The sequence below is a fragment of the Oncorhynchus nerka genome, linkage group LG22 (genome assembly GCF_034236695.1).
Source record: "Oncorhynchus nerka isolate Pitt River linkage group LG22, Oner_Uvic_2.0, whole genome shotgun sequence".
Lineage (NCBI taxonomy): Eukaryota > Metazoa > Chordata > Actinopteri > Salmoniformes > Salmonidae > Oncorhynchus > Oncorhynchus nerka.
In genome coordinates this window covers 64,644,127-64,665,236 of record NC_088417.1, presented here as the reverse complement: position 1 = coordinate 64,665,236, position 21,110 = coordinate 64,644,127, and the positions used below count along the sequence as shown (strand labels likewise).

Genomic DNA, 21,110 nt, shown 5'->3' with positions numbered 1-21,110 from the left:
TGACCCATTTAAATGTAAATCTATTACAACTTGATCACACTTATGAATATGTAAAACAGCATAATGATGGCACATGGAAGTGCAGAAACAATATATGCACTGATTGACACACCCTGTCATCCATTCAGACACAGGGAAGGAGTTAACAAGTCATCAGGAACAAAAACCGTGTGCTTTTGGCTTGGGTTCCAGCATGTGGTCCTCTTGCCTCCATTTATTGAGTGACTCCTGTTTATAAGCTTGACCAAATAGCTTAATAACATGCTATTTCAAATGTTTTGTGTAACAAGTGGTTTGTGCTGCTCAACTCAGTATTGTTATTCATTTTTTACAGAGCTGTCCATTCTGAGTCAACCTAGAACCATGACCCCTCTTTGCCTGTTCTACCACTGACCAGCTGCTTTTGGATTCTACTGCAACTCTCCACTAGTCAAGATCTCGTTTTTTTCCAGGCCCTTTGTGAGTTGTTTGATCTGACTGCTGACTCGTCCAAGGACCTATAGCAGTGTTTCCCAAACTCGGTCCTGGGGACCCCAAGGGGTGGACTTGGGGGGGGGGTTGCGTTGCCCTAGCACCACTACACAGCTGATTCAAATTATAAAGCTTGGATTATTTGAATCAGCTGTGTAATGAAGTAAAAAAAAAATAAATATGCGCATCCCTTGTGGTCCCCAGATTGAAATGATGACCTAAAGAATGTAGTAAAATGTCATTTTGTTTCAGCATATACACTACCGTTCAAAAGTTTGGGGTCACTTAGAAATGTCCTTGTTTTTAAAAGAAAAGCACTTTTTTTTGTCCATTAAAATAACATAAACTTTGATCACAAATAGATTGTAGACATTGTTAATGTTGTAAATGACTATTGTAGCTGGAAACGGCTGGTTTTTAATGGAATATCTACATAGGCGTGCAGAGGCCCATTATCAGCATTCATCACTCCTGTGTTCCAATGGCACTTTGTTAGCTAATCCAAGTTTATCATTTTAAAGGGCTAATTGATCATTAGAAAACCCTTTTGCAATTATGTTAGCGCAGCTGAAAAATGTTGTGCTGATTGAAAAAAGCAATAAAACTGGCCTTTAGTCTAGTTGAGTTCTTGGAGCATCAGCTTTTGTGGGTTCGATTACAGGCTCAAAATGGCCAGAAACAAAGACCTTTCTTCTGAAACTTGTCAAGCTATTCCATGCGAGAAATTGCCAAAAAACAAGTTCTCATTCACACCTGCAACCTGGCCAAGATGAAGAAAAGCAGTGTGACACAAAAAAACAGAGTTACATGGAATAAACAAACATACAGTCAATAGAAAAAGTATATATACAGTGTGTGCAAATGAGGTAGAATAAGGGCAATAAATAGGCCATAGAGGTGAAATAATTACAAAATGACAATTAAACACTGGAGTGATAGATGTGCAGAAGATGAGTGTGCAAGTAGATATACTGGGGTGCAAAGGAGCAAAATAAATAACAGTATGGGGATGAGGTAGTTGGATGACCTATGTACAGGTGCAGTGATCTGTGAGCTGCTCTGACAGCTGGTGCTTAAAGTTAGTGAGGGAGATCTGAGTCTCCAGCTTCAGTGAATTTTGCAGTTCGTTCCAGTCATTGGCAGTGGAGAACTGGAAGGAAAGGCGGCCAAAGGAGAAATTGGCTTTGGGGGTGACAAGTGAAATATACCTGCTGGAGGGCATGTTACGGGGTGGATGCTGCTATGGTGACCAGTGAGCTGAGATAAGGTGGGGCTTTACCTAGCAAAGACTTATAGATGACCAGTTGGTTTGGCGACAAATATGAGGCGAGGGCCAGCCAACGACAGCATACAGGTCGCAAGGGTGGGTTGTAATATGGGGCTTTTGTGACAAAACAGATGGCACTGTAATACGCTACATCCAGTTTGCTGAGTGGAGTGTTGGAGGCTATTTTGTAAATGACATCGCCGAAGTCAAGGATTGGTAGGATAGTCAGTTTTACAAGGATATGTTTGGCAGTACGAGTGAAGGATGCTTTGTTGCGAAATAGGAAGCCGACTCTAGATTTAATTTTGGTTTGGAGATGCTTAATGTGGGTCTGGAAGGAGAGTTTATAGTCTAACCAGACACCTAGGTATTTGTAGTTGTCCACATATTCTAAGTCAGAACCGTCCAGAGTAGTGATGCTGGACAGGCGGGCAGGTGTGGGCAGCGATCGGTTGAAGAGCATGCATTTAGTTTTACTTGCATTTAAAAGAAGTTGGAGGCCACGGAAGGAGAGATGTTTTGCATTGAAGCTCATCTGGAGGTTAGTTATCACAGTGTCCAAAGAAGGGCCAGAAGTTTACAGAATGATGTCGTCTGCGTAGAGGTGGATCAGAGAATCAACAGCAGCAAGAGCGGCATCATTGATGTATACAGAGAAAAGAGTTGGCCCGAGAATTGAACCCTGTGGCACCCCCATGGAGTCTGCCAGAGGTCCGGACAACAGGCCCTCCGATTTGACACACTGAACTCTGTCTGAGAAGTACTTGGTGAACCAGGCGAGTTAGTCATTTGAGAAACCAAGGCTGTCGAGTCTGCCGATAAGAATGTGGTGATTGACAGAGTAGAAAGCCTTGGCCAGGTCGATAAATACAGCTGCACAGTATTGTTGACTGGGGTAGCCAGGTGGAAAGCATGGCCAGCCTTAGAAAAATGCTTATTGACATTTTCAATTATCGTGGATTTATCGGTGGTGACAGTGTTTCCTAGCCTCAGTGCAGTGGGCAGCTGGGAGGAGGTGCTCTTATTCTCCATGGACTTTAGTGTCCCAGGTCTTTTTGGAGTTTGTGCTTCAGGATGCAAATTTCTGTTTGAAAAAGCTAGCCTTTGCTTTTCTAACTGCCTGTGTATATTGGACTAGGAACCGAAAGGTTGCAAGATCAAATCCCTGAGCTGACTAGGTAAAAATCTCTTGCTCTGCTCCTGAACAAGGCAGTTAACCCGCTGTTTCTAGGCCGTCATTGAAAATAACAATTTGTTCTTAATTGACTTGCCTAGTTAAATAAAGGTCCAAATAAATAAAGTAAAATCTTGGTTCCTGACTTCCCTGAAATGTTGCATATCGCGGGGGCTATTCGATGCTAATGCAGTATACCACATGATGTTTTTGTTCTGGTCAAGGGCAGTCAGGTCTGGAGTGAACCAAGGGCTATATCTGTTCCTGGTTCTAAATTTTTTTGAATGGGGCATGCTTATTTAAGATGGTGTGGAAAGCACTTTTAAAGAATAACCAGGCATCCTCTACTGACGGAAGGAAGTCAATATCCTTCCAGGATACCCTGGCCAGGTCAATGAGAAAGGCCTGCTCGCTGAAGAGCTTTAGGGAGAGTTTGACAGTGATGAGGGGTGGTCGTTTGACCGCAGACTCATTACGGACACAGGCAATGTGGCAGTGCTCGCTGAGATCCTGGTTGAAGACAGCAGAGGTGTATTTGGAGGGCAGGTTGGTTAGGATGATATCTATGAGGGTGCCTGTGTTCACAGATTTGGGTTTGTACCTGGTAAGGTCATTGATAATTTGTGTGAGATTGAGGGCATCTAGCTTAGATTGTAGGATGGCCGTGTGTCCCAGTTTATGTCACCTAACAGCACGAGCTCTGAAGATAGATGGGGGGCAATCAATTCACATATGGTGTCCAGGGCACAGCTGGGGGCAGAAGGTGGTCTATAGCAAGCGGCAACGGTGAGAGACTTGTTTCTGGAAAGGTGGATTTTTAAAAGTAGAAGCTCAAATTGTTTGGGCACAGACCTGGATAGTAAGACAGAACTCTATAGGCTTTCTCTGCAGTAGACTGCAACTCCGCCTCCTTTGGCAGTTCTATCTTGTCGGAAAATGTTATAGTTAGGGATGGAAATGGAAAAATGGGAGTGGAGCTAGGCACTGCAGGGCCTGGATTAACCTCTACATCTCCAGAGGAACAGAGGAGGAGTAGGATAAGGGTACGCGTAAATACTATAAGAACTGGTCGTCTAGTACGTTCGGAACTGAGTGTAAAAGGAGCAGGTTTCTGGGCATGGTAGAATAGATTCAAGGCATAATGTACGGACAAAGGTATGGTAGGATGTGAATACAGTGGAGGTTAACCTATGTATTAAGTGACGATGAGAGCGCTATTGTCTCTAGAAACATAATTTAAACCAGGTGAGGTCGCCGCATGTGTGGGAGGTGGAACTAGAGGGTTAGCTAAGGAGTATTGAGCAGGGCTAGAGGCTCTACAGTGAAATAAGGCAATAATCACTAACTAAAACAGCAAGGGACAAGGCATATTGACATTAGGGAGAGGCATGCGTAGCTGAGTGATCATAGGGGTCCAGTGAGTAGCTCGGCGGGCTGGAGACGTGACGATTCAGACAGCTAGCGAGCCGAGGCTAGCAAGCTAGCAGAAGGGCCTTAAAGGGACGTCGCGACTGAAGAAGTCAGTTGTAGCCCCCTCGTGCTGTTTCGTCAGTAGTCCAGTCGTGATGGATCAGCAGGGCTCCGTGTGGTAAAGGGTCCAGGCCAATTGGCAAAATAGGTATAGTGGCCAAAGAATTTGTCCGATGGGTCTCTTCAGTTAACAGTCCGGTATGCTCTAGACAGCTAGAGGCCGCGGCTAACAGGCTAGCAGACATTCAGGGGACATCGTGATGGAGGAGCCACTTGGGAAAAAAACCTCGGGAAGATTACGTTGGTAGTCCAGTCGTGATGGATCGGCGGGGGTCTGTGTCGCCAGTAGAAGGGGTCCAGGCCAATTGGCAAAATGGGTATTGTAGCCCAAGGAGTGGCTGACGGACCTCTTTGGCCAGCTGGGAGATGGGCCTAGCAAAGACTAGCTCCAGGCTAATTGGTTCTTGCTTCAGGACAGATACGTTAGCCAGGACTGGCCACTGATAGCAGCTAGCTAGCTGCGATGATCCAGGTGAAATGGTTCAGAGCTTGCGGTAGGAATTCGGAGATATGGAGAAAAATAAGTCCAATGTGCTCTGGTTTGAGTCGCGCTGTGCAGCCTGGCAAGAGTTGTCCAGGCTAAAGGTTAGCTGATGACCGCTAGCATTGGCTAGCTGACTAGTAGCTAGTTAGTTGGCTAGCTTCTGTTGGGGTTTCCGGTTCAAAAGAAAGAAAATAGCAGATCCATACCACATTGGGTGAGGCGGATTGCAGGAGATTGTCGAATTTGAGGTAAGAAAAATATTTAAAAATCTATGCAAAGAAAAAAGATATTTACACAGGACACGATGAGGACAAAGACATCTGACTGCTACGCCATCTTGGATCTTTGCAATGATCAATTAGCCTTTTAAAATGATAAACTTGGATTAGCTAACACAGCGTGCCATTGGAACACACGAGTAATGGTTGCTGTTAATGGGCCTATGTAGATATTCCATATCTGCTGAGGAGAGCTGGCGGATTAGGGTTGGACTGGCAGCTGTTCCTCATGAAGCTGGAGAGGCTGAGAACAGCATATCTCTCAGACTTTTACTGTTGATGTTGAGACTGGTGTTTTGCGGGTACTATTTAATGAAGCTGCCAGTTGAGGACGTGTGAGGCATCTTTCTCAAACTAGACACTAATGTGCTTGTCCTCTTGCACAATTGTGCACCGGGGCCTCCCACTCCTCTTATCTATTCTGGTTTGCGCTGTTTTGTGAAGGGAGTAGTCCACAGCGTTGTACGAGATCTTCAATTTCTGGCATGGAATAGCCTTCATTTCTCAGTACAAGAATAGACTAACGAGTTTCAGAAGAAAGGTCTTTGTTTCTGGCCGTTTTGAGCCTGTAATCGAACCCACAAATGCTGATGCTCCAGATACTCAACTAGACTAAAGAAGGACGGTTTTATTGCTTCTTTTAATCAGCACAACATTTTCAGCTGTGCTAACATAATTGCAAAAGGGTTTTCTAATGATCAATTAGCCTTTTTAAAATGATAAACATGAATTAGCTAACACAACATTGGAACACAGGAGTGATGGTTGCTGTTAATGGGCCTATGTAGATATTCCATAAAAAATCAGTTGTTTCCAGCTACAATAGTATTTACAACATTTAACAATGTCTACACTATTTCTGATCAATTTGATGTTATTTTAAGGGACAAAAAAATGAGCTTTTCTTTCAAAAACAAGGACATTTGTAAGTGACGTAAAAAAAAATGTAACGGTAGTGTAAATATTAGAGATGTTTTGCTCATTTTGTAAAGGGTGGGCACAGTCAGACAGGATTGATTCTCCACTGTCAAGACCAACCGATACAAACACTTCTTTATCCCTAACGGCCATTGCCATTTGAACACTGTGAATAGGAGGAGGTTGGCTAGTCTGTCTGATGAAGACGTGGGGTTGGGGGAGGCTTGCTTTTTTTGTTATTTTCCTGTTTATACTGAATTTATCACTTAAACTATGCATTTCTTTAGTTTTTTTTTATTTTCTTTTGAGTGGCATCCTACAGGTACATTTTTTATAAAAGTATAATTTGAAGTGGATGATGTACCTGTTGCATGCTCCAATAGAAAAATGTAACATATGAAAGTAATTTGTTAAATGTTAATATAATTTATTGAATGAATAAATAAATGTTATACTCATATTTCATGAAGTTCTTTCTTCTTCTAGCGAGAAAGCATTCTCCTGAGAAGGACACAGCCGTGACACACAGATTATCCCAATGATTAGAGATAGTCGACTCATCTGAAGCCACATTTGTGGATTACAATACATATTCCAAAAAAATAGCACAGAATACAGATCAACAAGCACTTTTTGAATGTGCAAATGCACATTCTACAGTTGTATATGTTAGGGAATTCAGAACATTTGCTCACTTTGTAGTTTTATTTGTGAGCTATGATGAATATATTTACAGATCATCCATTTATTTGTGACATGGTGAATGTTTGTGCTATGATGAATATATTTACAGATCATCCATTTATTTGTGACATGGTGAATGTTTGTGCTATGATGAATATATTTACAGATCATCCATTTATTTGTGACATGGTGAATGTTTGTGCTATGATGAATATATTTACAGATCATCCATTTATTTGTGACATGGTGAATGTTTGTGAAATATTTTTCACGGATTGTTGTATTTACTAAATATTTACAGATCTTAATTGTTTGAGTTATGTGGACTATATGCACAGATGGTGGTAGACACATTTACAGAATAAAGAAGCAAATCTCACTCCATAAATGTGATGTAGCGGATTGAGTTTATAATATTATTTTTCATGAAGTACATTGCCACTAAGTTACAGCATACAATGTTTCATGGTGCCCTATCCCAAGTTTCACAGTTACTGTAGTTACCCAATACATTACCCCACCCCACCCCCTCTGTCCCTTTTCATATGTGTCATAAATCCTGTAATTGACTAATGCATGTATCATGTTGTGTCCTGTGCTCAGTCTTGAACCTTTTATTCCTTTAATTATGCATTTATTATACAGTAGTTGAGACCTAGACATGGGACCATTTCACTTTGCTTGTGAAGGTCCTCAAAAGGCTTTCCAACTTCATAACAACAGTCAGTCCTTCCATTCATGGCAGATAAATGAGCCTTATCCCAGTCTATTTTCACTCACATTCATCCTCTAGCCTTTGTGTGACAGTAACCATTGGCAGCTCTGTGTGCCTGTGAGGAGACTTCTGTTCCATTATTAAACTGAATTCCTCTGTATGTTATCCCCCTGTAGGTTCAATTAGTGTGGACAGATGTCCCCTTGCTCCTCAGGAATGTGGTAGGCTAGTAGTAGTCCTGGGGTTAGCTGGTGTGGCACACATGCTGTCCGACAAGGAACGGGCCTTGTTGGTGTAGTTTGAAAGAAAGGGTATGTAGACTAAACACGTTCAATAACTTGTATCATTATAGACTAAGAATGATTTACATGTAATGATCACGCATTGAAGTGTATATATATGAGAATGTTATTTCTATGTAACCACTGATACTAAGGTAAATATGAGCTGGAGTTGGTGAGTTTCCCCATTCTCAAGGAGGTTGTGGATTGTTCTGTTCAGTCTGCTCTGATTACACACTAGTTAGTCTAACTCTAATTGACCCTTATGTTCTTAATTTACACACTTGACACAGTGATGCCTCATGGAATGATCTTATTCTCATCGGATTTTTGAGGAAGGTGGATTTCATTCATTCATTTTATCTTATCAAATTCTGTGATACTAGGCCTACATCTGCCCAATTCATACCTAACCCATTTAAATATTTGTATATTACATGAAAGTGTGTGTGTGTTAGGATACATTCCAGAGGGAAAGCTAGGGTTATTCTCTTTGACCACAGTGATTTGGTTCCTTCCATTTGACAGGATTCCAAGAAATGCTCAAATTACAAAGAACAATGACCTTCTCTGGTCTCTGACTGTTTGGATCTGAGCCAGTGTTGATTATCCCTCCCTTGTCCTGTCCCCTTCCTTCCTCTGTATGGTGGCCCTGCCTGGGCCAATGGGGAGCCAAGAAGCCGGAGGCCTTTGAGTCTTAGAGGTGGTGGTGAGTGTCTGCCAGAGCAGTGCCTAGCACCATTGACTCACAGCACTGGAATGTCTCTGACTGTTCCACTCACTCTGCCTCGCTCTCTCGTAATCTCTCCTATCTCGTTTTCTCTCGCTCATTTTCTCTGTAGTGCTCTTTCTCTGTATAGTTTGCTCCCTCAGCCTCCCCTTCTATCTCCCTCCTTAGCCGCTTGCTCTCAACCTCAGTACCACATTTTTCTCTCATTCTCTCTCCTGCCTTCCCTCCTTTCCCCTCTTTCTGTAGAGGAGGCCCAAAGTCATGTCTGCTGACTCAGCCTAGGAATAATCCAAATGCCTCTTGATTTCCTCTGCGCTCACGCGACATCCACAATGGGTGTAGATGATCCACAATCTGCTTAATAATAATCTTTTTAGTAATATCAGCACACTCATTAATTAATTAATGGAAAATGCAACTTCAGTGAATTACTAACAGCCTCCGTGCCACATTGCTCCCCTTCACACACACAACCTGTTAAAATCAACTCAATGGCCCACCAGTCCCCTTTATCCCAATGGGTAGTGGGAGGCTGGGCAACGCAATGACTGGGACCAGAGGCCACAATGTACCTGCTAACTCCAGGGAGGGAAGAGACATCTAGTACCACTCTGGAATGTGTCAGTGTGGGAGGCGGAGTCCTGGAACTCATGGAAGGTGGTGGTGTGGGGGGGTGCAGAAGGCGTGGCCAGATACTGACTCATTTACAGACACACAACACCCCAGACCCATCATTCACTAGGTGCCCAGGTGGATGTGTTACTCAGTACAGTATCAGTGTTTTGGGCACAACCATTCCAGCACTTCCCAGCTGTGATCCCCTGGTCCGGCTCCACTTCCAGATGGAGTTTGTTTTGGACACAGGAGCATTTCCGTCAAGGGCTCACTCACAAATTACGATGAAGTTCTAATTGGTGGTAGTGTAATTCTACTGGGACAGAGTAGGACGGAAGTCTGAGTCTGCCACTGCTGTCAGTCTCGTGATCGACTGTTGAGTTGTAGACCTGGCATTATAAACCCAGATAGTTGATTTTCTTCACACTGTTGATCCATAAACATGGAAAGGGTTGAGCTGAAAGGGGAGGGGGTTGAGCTGAAAGGGGAGGTAGAGCCAGGGAGTAGGAGGTGAGGAGAGGGTAAAGAAGATGGGAGAGGGTGATTTTCCTTAACTGTTGAGGAAGACCAAATCATTCCACAGCCAGTGTGACAGAGAGAAAAAGCGATTTCATCTCTGCAGCACATGCTTCCCATCAAGTAAGTGTGTGTGTGTGTGTGTGTGCGCACGTGTGGTAAGAGATTTAGGGAGTTGTATATGAGCGGTTAGGGGGGTTGGTGTCTGAAAGGTTGGCTCTGTATCAGGAACATTTGTATGTGTTGCGGAGAGAATTAAACCACATTACAGAGATTTTGATTGAGTTGGAAAAAGAGAGTGATGGAGAGAATGAAGGAGAGAGGCTCCAGAGAGGAAGCATGTCAGCGTTGTCAAAATGGCTGCTGCTGGGTTTGGTCCATTTATGATGATTCTCATTTAGGAAGAGGGCCAAAGATCTTCAACTCATCAAATAAAATCACTTTACCCATGTCAGCACCTCTCCCCAAACCCTTCCCGACCAACCAGAACTAGAGTTTTTATCCATTCAAATTTAGGTTTATTGAATTCCTTCTCCCCAACAAAGGACTTTCAAAAAAACTGAACCGAAATGAGCAATTCCACGGTAACAGAATGACGTTGAGACATCCGATTTTCCACTTTAAACCATTTCAAATCAAACTTTGTCACATGCGCCAAATACAAGTGTAGACCTTACTGTGAAATGCTTACGTACAAGCCCTTAACCAACAGTGCAGTTCAAGAAGAGTTAAGAAAATATTTAACAAATAAACTAAAGTAAAAAATAATAAAGTAACACAATAACAACATTAATGAATGAGGCCATATACAGGGGGTACCGAGTCAGTGTGCGGGGGTATAGGTTAGTACATGTAGGTAGGGGTGAAGTTACTATGCATAGATAATAAACAGCAAGTAGCAGCAGTGTACAAAACAAATGGGGGGTCAATGTAATAGTCCGGTGGCCATTTGGCATGGGGGTAGTAGCTGTTAAGGAGCCTTTTGGTCCTAGACATGGAGCTCCGGTACCGCTTGCCGTGTGGTAGCAGAGAACCAGTCTATGACTTGGGTGACTGGAGTCTGACAATTTTATTTCCTCTGACACCACATATTATATACCGCCTATTATATAGGTCCTGAATTGCAGGGAGTTTGGCCCTAGTGATGTACTGGGCTATACAAACTACCCTCTGTAGCGCCTTACGGTCAGATGCCAAGCAGTTTCAATACATGCTCTCGATGGTGCAGCTGTAGAACTTTTTGAGGATCTGGGGACCCATGCCAAATATTTTCAGTCTCCTGAGGGGGAAAAGGTTTTGTCGTGCCCTCTTCATGACTGTCTTGGTGTTTGGACCAGGATAGTTCATTGGTAATGTGGACACCAAGGAACTTGAAACTCTCGACCCGCTCCACTACAGCCCCATTGATGTTAATGGGAGCCTGTTCAGCCCGCCTTTTCCTGTAGTCCAAGATCAGCTCCATTGTCTTGCTCACCTTGAGGGAGAGGTTGTTGTCCCCCACACGGCCGGGTCACTGACCCACACGGCCGTGTCTCATCGTTGTCGGTCATCAGGCCTACCACTGTTGTGTCATCAGCAAACTTAATGATGGTGTTGGAGTCGTGTTTGGCCATGCAGTTCTGGATGAACAGGGAGTACAGGAGGGGACTAAGTACACACCCCTGAGGGGCCCCAGTGTTGAGGATCAGTGTGGCAGACGTGTTGCTGCCTACCTTTACCACCTGGGGGCGGCTCGTCAGGAAGTCCAGGATCCAGTTGCAGAGGGAGGTGTTTAGTCCCAGGGTCCTTAGCTGTGATGAGCTTCGTAGGAACTATGGTGTTGAACGCTGAGCTATAGTACAGTACATAGTACAGTACAACACCGTAAATTATACTTGTGTGCTCTACTGTACTAAACTCTACTTTTCTTTACTGTACTGTGTCATCCAAACTTGTGAAAGAGGTTTCTGATTGGTTCAGATTTGGACTTACCAAATTTCAACAACTTTTCAACGTCAATAGACGTTCGGTGTCAGTCGGTGCTCAGTGGGTGAGAGGGCTGGTTACAGTAAATGGAACGAGAGGGGGCCTCATGGGAGGGAGGGATAGTTTTCACACTCTTGCTTTGACCACCACGCGACAGAAAGAACAGTTATGAGCTGAACATAAGTGTGCTAATGGAAGGGAGGACAGTAGCAGGTGATCCAACTGGTTTGTGACTACTATGAATTCTCATTGTAGCCAATTCAGTTGCAGTATTTCTGTAACAGGTTTTTTTGGTATTTATGTTACCGATTTGGTAACAGAATGACAAAGTCCTATGTAATGTGCAAACATTTCTAAAAACCTGTTTTTGCATTGTTATTGTGGGGTATAGTGTGTAGATTGATAGGGGGGGGGGGAATAATTGAATACATTTTCGAATAAGGCTGTAACGTAACAAAATGTGGAAAAAGCTAAGGGATCCGGATACTTTCCGAATGCATTGTATATGCTTTAATTTCTCAAATATAGACGCTTATCTTTCATTTGACACCACATTTGATGTGTTCCTATGAACTTTACATGTTAGTGCTCATGGAAATTCCCATATGACTCTGATATCTAGGTCAAATTGAATTAGTTGAATACTCTGGTATGGGGCTGCTGTTTTTGAAAGGCAAAGTGAAGGGTGTTGATTGACAGATTGCAGTATTGTGACAGAGGTCACAACAATGGCCGCCAGTGTCCTCACTGAAGCTGAAGTAGTGTGGGCCCTGTGGAGGATTCTGCTTTCTCTCTGTCCACCCCCTTCCCATGTTTCATGGAACATGATCCAGCTCCTCATAATAAGGCCAGCCTTGGAGCGACTGATGGGGGAGGGAGGTGGAGAGAACGGGGGGGAGAAGGGGTTATGGAAAGAGGTAAAGGGAGAGAGCGAAAGAGAGCGTACAGATATGTCTGTGTGTGTCAGATTTTCTTGGCCTGTTTCTGTCTTCCCCAGTTGTGCTGCGGTGGGAGATTCTCCCAGGCCAGAGCCCAGTGTAAAGGATGCCAAGGGAGAGTAGGCTTCATACTCTCTACCGCCAGGGGAGGAAGAGGGGTGGCCGTTCCAGATTGGAATGTTGCATTTCCTGCTTGGTTCCTGCCATGTTTCTCAGTTTTCCCTTGTTCCCCCAATCTCTCTCTCTCTCTCTCTGTCTCTCTCTCTGTCTCTCTCTCTGTCTCTCGTCTCTCTCTCTCTCTCTCTCTCTCTCTCTCTCTCTCTCTCTCTCTCTCTCTCTCTCTCTCCCAAATATCCTCTTTCACTCCCCTCATGCCTTTTCTTGTGACCTTCCCTATATATTTCTCTGCTCCAGCCCACTTTTCTCCATCACCCTTCTACCTCCCTCCTTCCCCCTCCCTCCCTCTCCTCTCCTGTCTCTCCCATAACAATATTGTCAGTGTTATCTTGTCCTACATTAAGTTGAGAGAAAAGCTGAACGTGGACGAGCTCTCTGGAGTTCATTAAACCACTGGAAGCCTTCCACTAATGTTCCGCTCTTACATAAACACTGCCGAGAAAGATGACCGTTTGTGTGTGTGTGAGTGAAGGGGGGCAGTATGCTTTAGCTACAGGGTTCTTTGGGGTTAGTTGCCTCTCTCTTTCTCCCCCAGTCCGTTTGTATGTCAGAAGGGGGTTGCCATATTGGGATCAAAAACCCACACATTCCCTGGGGCTAAGTGTGCGACTATACAGTGTTTGTTACTGTGCAGTGGACAGAAGGCAGATGCAGGACAAAGACAGTCATCTCCTTCAGTCCCTTCTCTCTACGTAGGCAGAGCAAACAGTGGATCTGAAGCAGATGGGGACTAGGACACTGTTCTCTGCCCTCTACAGCTGCATGTGTATATGGGCCGTGTGGGAGTACCTTCTGAGAAAACATGACTGGGACTCTTGTGAGACACAGGGAAGTATGGTTGAGTGTTTGCGTCGTATCCTAGTTTCCCAGCTCCTAGCCCTGGGCAGACCAGGGTTCAAATACTATTAGAATTATTTGTAAATACTTTGGCTGGTTGATTGCACTTGCCTGTTGCAGTGAAACTAATGGAAAAGTCCTAAAGGTGCAAATCCTGCTTGCATGGCAGTCCAGGCAGGCTAACGCAAATGCCAAAAGTTTTTGAAAGATTTCAAGTAGTATTTGAACCCAGGTCTGCCCCTAGCTCTATTCCTGGTCTGAAAATAGTGTAAATCATCTTCATCTTACCTACTGCTCCTGTTCATGATTCCCCTGGAGAAGCTAAGTCTGTGTTCATGATTCCCCATGGGGAAAACTAAGTGTGTGTGTTTGTACTTAGTGATGGGTGTGTCCTTGGTGGGGGCGTGTGTCCTTGGTGGGGCGTGTGTCCGTGGTGGGGGCGTGTGTGGTGGGGGCCGTGGTGGGGGCGTGTGTCCGTGGTGGGGGCCTGTGTCCGTGGTGGGGGCGTGTGTCCGTGGTGGGGGCCTGTGTCCGTGGTGGGGGCCTGTGTCCGTGGTGGGGGCCTGTGTCCGTGGTGGGGGCCTGTGTCCGTGGTGGGGGCGTGTGTCCGTGGTGGGGGCCTGTGTCCGTGGTGGGGCATGTGAGGTGTTCCCAGGACCCCTGTATGTGTAACCTGCACTATCTCTCCTGAGGGAAAAACTACTTGTGTGTACAATGTGTTCTCTGGAGACAGCAGGATACGCACAGTGTGTGCGTGTGGTGCACTTTCAGGACCCAGTGTGTGTATCCTGCAGTATGTCTACTGAGGGGAAACCTGCAGTGTCTCACACTGATGAGGTCAAGCATCAACCTTACTGTCAGGGGCCGTTTCTCTCTTTGTCTCCCTCCATCTATCCCACTCTAGTTCTCTCTCCTTTTCCTTCCTGTCTTCCTTGTTTCAGGTTTTATTAGTCATATGTACAGGATACACATGGTTTACACCATCCAATGAAATGCTTACTTTCCCGTGGCAACACCCCTCTTTCCTTTTCCATTCTCTCTCCCTTCCCCCGTCTCTCTCCCACTGCTGCTCATCCCGCTCTGCATTCCTGGTGTATTAGCAGAATAAACAGGCTGTGTGTGTGGGGGCGCTGGGAAACTTGCACATTGAAGGCAAATATTTACATAAGACAGTGCAACCTCAGGCTCCATTTAAAATATGGAGGGCATTTCATAATAGGCATAACGAGCTACTAGTGTATATCAGTGCATCTCAAAGCTCCCGGTTAATCGCTGGCTGACGCTAGGAGCAGAGGTTGAAACAGTGTCTTCTCTCTACACAGGTCTTGGATCAGGCTAAAGGCTGAATACCTCTCACTCAGATGAGATATGTTTCTGGTCATAAGTAGGTTTTAGAACGTGGCTGGCTATCAATGATTGATGCCATCTTAATTCAGTGGAGCTCTGAGAGAGAGAAATCTGTTGTCCTACTGTCTCCCTTTAACTCTCTTACTCACTCTCTCTTTCCCACTCATACTCTTTTTCTGTCTCTCCTCCTCCTCTTCCCTCTCTCCTCCTCTTCTCTCTCTCTTTTCTCTGCTCTTCTCTCTCCTCCTCCTCCCCCTCTCTTTCTCTTTCTCTCTCTCTCTCTCTCTCTCTCTCTCTCTCTCTCCTCTCTCTCTCTCCCTCCTCCACTTCCCTCTCTCTCTCTCCCTTTAGGGTTTTTGTAGAGAGACTGACTAACTCTTGCACAGCTTTCCCAGCCATTCTATCTGTGTAGGCCTGTCTGTCCCTGTCTGACTCACTGATCTGGGGCCAGCGGGAGTTTACAACTGTGCCCATCCACTCACACTCCCATCAGTCTCCACCTGATTCCAGACCTGCCTGCCAGGGTTGACTTTGGCTCCCCCAGCCTGGCTACTGATGAAAGACAAGGAGAGAAGTTAACGAGAGTTTAGACAGACACACACCTTACACAGCACACAGGTGGTCAGGACCCTCATCAGGGATCAAAGGACCTGAATCAGCTTAATTTGGATGAATCTTCTCCCTTTCTCCTGTGATGTTGAGTTCAATGAGTCCATGTTATTTAGCCGACCTGAGTCACCCTTAGTTTGTTTTGGTCCAAAACCCATTATCATCTGTTAGTAATTGTCCCTCAACGGGTTTCATAATGTTTTGGTGTCACATCTGAATCACCTGCCTATTAGCTAGGTTACTCAACTCTCTTACCTCTCTGGCCTGACTCATTTTTATCTTCCTTAACGCTTATATCGTACTTGTCTGTTAGTCTGCCCCCCCCCATCTCTCTCATATCTCTTCCCTCTATCTCTCTCTCCTGACTCACCTGTTTGTCTGTCCCTCCATTGGTACGACAGGTGAGGGCTGGCCCTCTAAAGAGGAAGTGTGTGTGTGGTGAAGCAGCAGGTGGCTGGCGGGTTAATGGTATAATGGCAAACGGTGTAAAGGAACGGTTACACCAGAGCGGAGGTATGAGGGTGTGACGAGATCCTGGAGGTCCTCCAGATTCACCTGTCCTCCTAGTCCAAGCCCCACCTGCTGGAAAGTGGGAGGGAGGGAAGAAGAGAGGTGTGCCGTGCCGTGGTAGCTCTTTGCAGAACGAAGGTATGAGCTGAGAGCAGTGTGTGATACTGAGTGCGTTAGCTGCTTCGTGGGAAAGATTGACTTGGATTGAATACAGTAGGCTGGATCTCTTGGCGTTATTTTGGTTCTGTGGAATATCTCACAAAATTCCATTGTAGCCTACTGCTCCCTTGGTATGTGATCCTTTATAATACTTTGTGTGAATTTGCAGTTAAGATCCATCATGACAGTGGTATTTCAAACAAGGTGGATGGATGTGAGACATGAACTTGAATGTTATTTCTCAAATGGTGACAGTGGAATTTCAAACAGTGTGCGTGTTGAGGTGAATGTCATGCTGTGCTCTGTCTGTGCTGCTGAGACCCAGGCCAGACCCAGGCTAGCTCAGGTATGTGTAAAGGTACGCCAGGCTCCTGACTCTCTGTAGGTGTTGTTTTCAGTCACGACTGACTCACACACCATGGCCAACACTTAAACTGTCAGCAAGGTGTGTGTGTGTGGCTGACATGACACACAGAGGTCAAAGCCAATGGGAACACTGACAGGGAGACCTATCTGAGGAACGACCGGAATGCCAGATTCCCTGAATCCACTGCGGCCAGCTCTGGCTACGGAATAAACTGTTTATCTGAAACCGTCAAGGAACTTACAGTTTGAGCGCCAGCAAACGATGGGAGAGGGGGTTGAAGGGACCATCTGGAAGTCATTATTCAGAGGGGAGGGTGATTAGTCCCTGTTGTGATACTGATTGTCTTTCTCATCATACTGTCCTATCGTGTGTGTGTGTGTGTGTGTGTACTCTTACATTTGTTTTTACATGTATGTACGTGTGTCTGCAAGTGGATGTACGTGTCTTGGGTGTGTGTGTTTTGAGAAACCAAATCTGGCTTTATCAGCACTGATTGCTCTCGCTGTGTTAGAGGAAGGGAAGTGCATGTACGTGTGCATGTGTGGGGTATGGCTGCCAGGTCTGTAGGACCCATTTCTGTTGAGAGTTTGACTGTCTCTCCGGGATTTCAACCACTTCCGAACGCCTGTTGACAAAGAGCCTAGGGAAGAACATTTCAGCGGACTTTCTCTTTCAAAGTTGTTTTTACGAATACTTGAACTTGTTTTAGCTGTAACTGTCTCTCACAATGTTAGTAACTTCCCCGCGAAAGATTGCGTCCAGAGAATCACCTCTGGTTCACACAGAGATGGGAGTTGTCTTGTTTTGTCAGGAGAAAGCTCAGATCCCCTTTCTCTCTCTATGTTCTGACCGAATCCTGAACATCCTCATATCCTGTGTTTGATTCCAGCCAAAGGCCAACACACACACACACACGCACAGTTACTTCCCAAACCCCTGCACAGCCAGTCACACAGCTGTAGGGGGCAAGGCTCACTCTGGCTTGCGCTATCTGCTCACGGCCAAACCTGAGAGGGAGGAAACGACTTGACTGAAAGTTCCCCCCCCTTCACATTCCCAAAACCCTCGCCCCTCCTCCTCCTCCCCTGAGTGGCCCCTGCGGCCATGCGTGTGGGACCCCACCCCCATTATTGAGGCTGGTTGGTTGAGAGTGGCTCTTCCTGTTGCAGAGTGGCTGGGGATAAGCGACGTGGACCAGCGCCTCTACGTGTTGGAGCGCCTGGAGGAACTGGTGACGCTACAGGACCAGCAGGAGACCCCCACCGGACCCCCCAGAGACCCCCATCTCGGTACCTGTCCTCCCCAGCATCCGCAGCATCATGAGCAGCAGAGCCCAGTGAGAGCGGTGCTGGAGGAGCCCAGTGAGAGCAGCCACACAGGTAGGTGACCAGAGGGAGCGAGTAGAATAAGTCTAGCGGGGGGTATAGAAGATGGCAGGGGTTACAAAATCACAGAGGGGGGGGGGGGGGGGGGGTAGAAGAATAATTAACGAGCAGATTTTAAACGAGCCAGTACAGTAAGACTGAGTTTTGATTTCAAGCAACCCAACACAATTCATCTGGCACAGTAGTAGTTTTACCCTTTTCATGAATTTGATTGAGCAGAAGTAGACTATTCTGAATGCCAATGTTAGTTCATGAATTAGCATCAGTATAGTAGAGACTACTATGTGAAAATGAAAGGAGTTAAGAAATGCCCCCGCCTGCTCGGTGTCCAGTCTAGTGTGCTGCCTGCCTGCCTGTCAGATTCCCTACATCCTCTGTATACAGGACGCAGGCAGCAGCCTTTTAAATAAATCACTGTGTCAAAAACCAATGCCTTCTCTCATGCCACTGCATCCTTCATTTCTCTCCCCGTTTATTTTCAGTTGTTTGTGTTTTGTTTCTCTTCCATCCTCCATTTGTCCATTGTCCTGGTTGGTACTAGTTGGTTCTGAAGAGGGCGAGTCAGAAAAAGGAGAAGAGCAGCAGGAAATAGCAGTGGAAGTATGTCGGGGAGAGTATACTACCATTGTGACATTAATTTTTCTCTCTTTTCCTTCTTCGACTTGGAAGAGAGCCCCGCGGGCGGATGGCCCAAAGCTGACTTTCTTATATTTATTTATTTACCACAGATGTTTCGGAAAAAAGCTTCGTCCTCCTTGAGAATGAGAAGAATATCAGAAAGCAATAGATGTAATAATTTCACCTTCATTACTTTGTAGATGGTGCCTCTTTAACCACTAGAACTCTTAAATGGCATTCAAGGTCGTCAGTGGAAACCACTCCATAGAACCCAGTTTGGGAGAAAAAAAACACAAAAAAAACATGAAAGAAGTCTGAGTTTCTAAATAGCTCCTTAATCTAGTGAAGCCCTTAAAGCATAACACTTGCTTGTGGCTTTTTATTGGATGAAGTTAAAGAGTACATTTTAACTCTCCGGAAATGAGTGTGTTTGATTTAGACCTGCGTGTTAGCTAATTAACAGCTAACATGCCCTGGGTGGTTTCTACTTTATGACTTTTGAATGTTTTTTTACTAAAACATGTTTGCCTTCCCCTACTGTATGATTGTCTAATGTCTACCAATCACAATGCCTAGCTTGGGATCAAAGAGTTTTTCGATTTTCGAATCAACGGTTTTGCCTTCTGCAAATGATCTGCTGGGTAATGATAAAATGAGTCGGGAGTAATTAAAATGGGCACGATTCATTTGACGATAGTAGTGCTCACTGCATGTTGACAGTAAAAGTCTGATGTCCTGTCCTACACAAGGGGAGTGGGGTTACAGTATACGCTCCTGGGTGGTCCTTAACGCTCTGACTCTGGGATTTAGGACCATGTAATCGGTTGGTTTGGGTGACCTTCAATTTGGCCTGACTATAAGTCAGTATTTCTGCTGACGATGGTGTTGTATAGTCATATGTTTAATTTGGCTCTAAATAGCCTTGGAAACCGACATTTGTAAGCACCCGATTTGACCTTTTAAAACCCATAAAATACCTTCCAATGCGACTCATTTGTCAAAGTGAGTTTTGGTTTGATATGCTTTTTTTTCTGGTTTGGGCTGAACTACCTCTTGAGTGGTTGTGGGGCGGTTCACATCTTCTCCAGTTTTCTCAGAGGATCGTGGTGGTTCAGTCCGTTTGTCGTTGTTTTCATCTCCATTCTGTTTCACCTTAACATCACTTATGTCTGGTGTTCAGTGTGCTCAGCTATGGCCCTCATGAGTGTTGGGGGTGGTTGGTAAATGGCTTGTGTGTTCTCTGACTGCCTCTCCTCCTCTCGCTCACTCTCTCCACCTTTTACCCTTCTCTCCCCCATCTCCTCTCTCCCTGCTGTCACCAACTCCATCTCAACCCCTCTATTCAATCCCTTCTCGACTCATCGCCCTCCTCCCCTCACCCACCCTTCTCCGTCCCAATCTCCCGTCTCTCAGGGAACATCGACCGCGGGCGCAGTTCGTCCTTCCATGAGGTGCGTGGTCTTCGGGAGGCTGAGATGAGGGCGGCGGCCGACGAGACGTCCAGCAGCAGCAGTGGCAGCAGCAACACCGTCCTGCAACGACTCCTCCAGGAGCAGATGCGCTATGACGAGGGACGCAACTACCAGCTGGCCATGCAGGAGCAGCAACGGCAGCGGCAGCAGCAGGAAGGAGGGGTGAGTGGGGGCTACCCGGGCCAGGGAGGCCCCAACGACGACCGGCACGACTCCATGGTGCCCCACATCGCACGGCAGGAGCCCCAGGGACAGGAGCTGCAGGCAGACAGTGGCATGGAGAAACTGGGCTCCCGCGGTGGGGGAAGTAGTGGAGTAGGAGGGATGAGTGGTGCTGGGGGAGGGAGCGGCCAGGGCCCCAACCCAGAGGACTTACCCACCTACGAGGAGGCCAAGGTGCAGTCGCAGTACTTTCGCGGCCACCCGCACCACCAGCTACATCAACAACAACAACAACAGTTGCCTCCGTCGGTGGGCGCAGCATTTTACGTGACGGCTGTAACCAACAATGGCAAGGTGCATACGGAGGGGCGTCCCACGGTTCAGCGTCTGAGCAGCGGGGGAAAGGTGCACCAGGACGACGGGCTCAAGGACCTGAAGCAGGGCCACGTGCGCTCCCTCTCCGAGCGCCTCATGCAGCTCTCGCTGGCCACCAGCGGGGTCAAGGCCCACGCCCCTGTCACTAGTGCCCCTCTTTCCCCCCAGCTGCCCCCTCCGGGTCCGCCGGGGGACTACTACAAGCCCTCGGGCCAACACCGGGGCCCCCCACCTGACTACCCCTTCAAGAACATGGGCTCCTCTTCCAAACAGCTGCCGCAGCATCAGGAACAAGGTGGGCACTATTACCAGGACCATCGGCCAAGGGAGCAGGGCAGGAACGAGGTGCCACACGTCCGCTACCAGCCTCCGCCAGAGTACGGCTCCTTCAGGTGAGTAAGATTAACAGACCTCCCCCCGTTCTGACTCACTGGCTGTCTGACTGTCTGAAGGAACATCCTGCCTGTCTGAGCTATATCACTTTTACGATAGTATCAAACTTTTAATAGTGCCATGTTGTTGATGT

General features: G+C 46.2%; 1 protein-coding gene across 1 annotated transcript in view; it reads left to right on the top strand.

Moving 5' to 3' along the window:
• Window positions 1–8,419: 8,419 nt before the first annotated feature.
• The window catches only part of LOC115105492 (angiomotin-like), a 33,702-nt gene continuing 21,011 nt past the window's right edge, over window positions 8,420–21,110 (top strand). The window contains 5 exon segments of the mRNA XM_029627610.2: window positions 8,420–8,511; window positions 17,742–17,951; window positions 18,499–18,557; window positions 18,686–18,746; window positions 19,989–20,976. Of these exon segments, the coding sequence (XP_029483470.2) occupies window positions 18,686–18,746; window positions 19,989–20,976 (1,049 nt within the window). The 5' untranslated portion in view covers window positions 8,420–8,511; window positions 17,742–17,951; window positions 18,499–18,557.